This window comes from Sphaeroforma arctica (assembly GCF_001186125.1).
Source record: "Sphaeroforma arctica JP610 unplaced genomic scaffold supercont1.542, whole genome shotgun sequence".
NCBI classification, from domain to species: domain Eukaryota; class Ichthyosporea; order Ichthyophonida; genus Sphaeroforma; species Sphaeroforma arctica.
The window spans coordinates 11728-14488 of record NW_014040016.1 but is presented as its reverse complement, the minus strand read 5'-3'; the positions used below and the strand labels follow the sequence as shown (position 1 = coordinate 14488).

The 2761-nt window shown below is 42.8% G+C and overlaps 2 protein-coding genes across 2 annotated transcripts in view; one reads left to right on the top strand and one right to left on the bottom strand.

The window, feature by feature from the left end:
* Positions 1-813: 813 nt before the first annotated feature.
* SARC_07102 (hypothetical protein) lies at positions 814-1739 on the bottom strand. The gene has a single exon (XM_014298957.1). It carries the CDS (start codon positions 1520-1522, stop codon positions 914-916), a length of 609 nt encoding a protein of 202 aa, XP_014154432.1. The 5' UTR covers positions 1523-1739; the 3' UTR covers positions 814-913.
* Positions 1740-1895: 156 nt separating this feature from the next.
* The window catches only part of SARC_07101 (ubiquitin-conjugating enzyme E2), a gene marked incomplete at both ends in the record, with an annotated part of 3732 nt that continues 2866 nt past the window's right edge, over positions 1896-2761 (top strand). The window contains 3 exons of the mRNA XM_014298956.1: positions 1896-1905; positions 2301-2415; positions 2546-2573. Of these exons, the coding sequence (XP_014154431.1) occupies positions 1896-1905; positions 2301-2415; positions 2546-2573 (153 nt within the window). The remainder of the gene's footprint in view (positions 1906-2300; positions 2416-2545; positions 2574-2761) is intronic.

The window sequence follows — 2761 nt, the reverse complement described above, 5'->3', positions numbered from 1 at the left end:
ATATATAATGATTCCGTATGTGAAGACATATTCTTTTTGTGCATACCGGTCAATACGCAAGTGAAATAGCAATATGTATGCTATACAAAGAAGCGATTAACTGCTTTGTCGTAACGTACACATGCACGTACACATACTCGTACACAGACACACGTGCATAAGTAACATACGTGCACAAGTACATTTGCGCATGCCCACTGAAAGCACATGTCTGAAATGCATAAAGAAGTATATATGATTATGACTCGATGCAGGCATAGAGTATTGATTGTGTCGCATTTACAACCTTAAAGTACAAAACCAATCATACATACACATACCCTAGCGTGTATTGGCAGTGAAACACTAGAGGGTGCGACCAAATCGATTGGTCAGTGGCAGACGAAACGTAATACAATTAATTAACACAATCATGAGAACGGATGTTAATATTAAGCTCCGAGATTTTTGTGGGTCGGCTAGTTGGATACATCTACAGCTGTATGACGCACAAGTATGTTATCGTACACTGGCCCACAGGACCAGCACTTAAATGCACACACATAAGCACTATATCGCTCGCAGAAAGCAACACCTAGGAATAATATGACCTTTTTCATACTATAATGACACAGTTGAACAGTTTACCCATTTGACCCCGACCTAGGAATAGACCCTTTTTCGCCCTGCGCACAATTATCGCATCGAGTACGTTGAATACCACTTAAACCCAACACCTCGACATTTCAACGAAGTTGCCAAATACACCTCGGAAAGGTTTGACGAATCTGACAATATCTTAGCAGTCATCGTTATCGGAAATAAACTATCTCGTTATTGGGTATACATTGATTTTAATAAACACCAAGAAACGCGTCGCATATACATATAAACTTCACAATATCAGCCAGAGCAACGGGACCTAATCTAATACCTAATCAGCCCTTAAACCGGCCAGTCTGTTCACCAGATCGTCTTCCGTTTCCGCATCTGCCGCCGGCTTGTTCATGGCTGCACTGGGCAGTGAGGAGGCTACCTCGACACCAATCTCGTCCAGTACTTGGTTGAGAATGTCCTCGGCATCGTCCTCATCCGCCTCCATAACACCTTCAATGGTATCATTCATCATCTCGCCATTCATCTCCATCATCTGCGATTGCTTCTCAAAGTCCATCATGGTCTTCTGCACCTTTTGCGGATTCATCTGTTTATTTGTCGCCGCCATGGTTTTTGTGGTACCTGCCATGGCCTTGGTCATCGCTACATTCGCCTGCATAGACGTAGCCTGTGCAGAGATGTCGTTCAGCTTCGCACTCGCAGCATACGACTTCTCTCTCTGTTTTCTCACCATAACCAGCTGTTTAGCTAGAGCGGTCGCTTGTACCTTGTCTCCCTTCTGTGCCGCTCGCTTTATCGAGCCTTCCAGCTGCTTTTCCTGCTGTTCTAATTTGGCCCGATCGCGTTCCATCTGCCTGCTCGACCTGTTCAGCTCGCGTTTCTGCTCTCTGAGCAACTCTTCGGGTGTCTTTTTCTTGCGAAACATGATGTTCTAGTTGTAGTAGGAGTATGTAGATAGTCGGCGCAGATAGACAGATAGATTGGATGGATGGATATATAGTAACGTGTATGCGTCTGTTTTGAGGTCTACGCATTTAAAATTGTTGGATTTGTATTTCAGAAGTCAAGGCTCTACTGATCTCTATAGAGTTGTTGAAAATATTCAGATAAATATTTGCAAATCAAATAGACCTTTGACGACATGACTCATATGGCGGTAAACTAGTTGTGTAGGCTGTATTTCTTTACCGCTGTAGTCTGTACACATACGCACTGCAAGCAGACACTTCCAAATACAACAGTGACATACCCGCGAATATAGTACAAGTGTCATACGGTGCTCACAATAAACTACAATAATGACAGCTGGTATGTGGATGTTCTCTTTTTTTATTCCTGCGTATAGCTGTTGACTTTGATAAGCCTGTAGATGCAGTCACTTTGGCAGTCACTTGATCACTGTCACTTTGGCAGTCACTTGACCACTGTCACTTTGGCAGTCACTTGACCACTGTCATCTCGGCCCTTGTACAAACGCTGTCGCAATTTTACAGTCTACATAAGTGAAAGGAGAGTGGATTCATTTTTGACAGAATTAGAAAAGCGATATTCAAAAAGGTTTCCTTTTAGAAATTACATCCGCGCGTAGTGAATAGACACTTTTCCTGCAGGATATGGAAAGTAGCGAGTAGATACTTCTCCTGCAGGATATGAATAACTAAGACCACTCAACGTTTCGTCGCACATACCACCTTCGCATTTAGTTGTACCACGGAACTTCGTACTGCTCGATGAGTTAGAGAAGGGCGAGAAAGGAATCGGGGATGGATCCATCAGCTATGGGTTGGACGGTGACGATTTCTCAACTATGACATCGTGGTATGTAGGCTGTTCAGTCTGTGCCAATCTCACTTTCGATAGAATATATCCATTCACTAGAAGGCGCAATTGAATATAATCCTTGGTATTGTATAATGATTGTACATTTCAATTCTCTACTCGTATGCAGGAACGGCACTATCCTTGGCAGGCCATCGGTGTGTATATCAGTTGTGGAGCTGTATATATTGTCATTTCGTCATCCATATTTGATAGATAGTACCTCGGATATTGGCCTTCATTCTTTGTCCCCATATATCACCACTTTCTTACTAAGTTCATCGTTTCAGCGCATTTAGTTTATATATATATGTGTGTATGTGTGTGTGTGTGTGTGTGTGTGTGT

Coding starts and splice junctions, on each gene's coding strand:
- SARC_07102 (XM_014298957.1), bottom strand. CDS start 1,522: ATGTTTCGCAAGAAAAAGACACCCGAAGAGTTGCTCAGAGAGCAGAAA.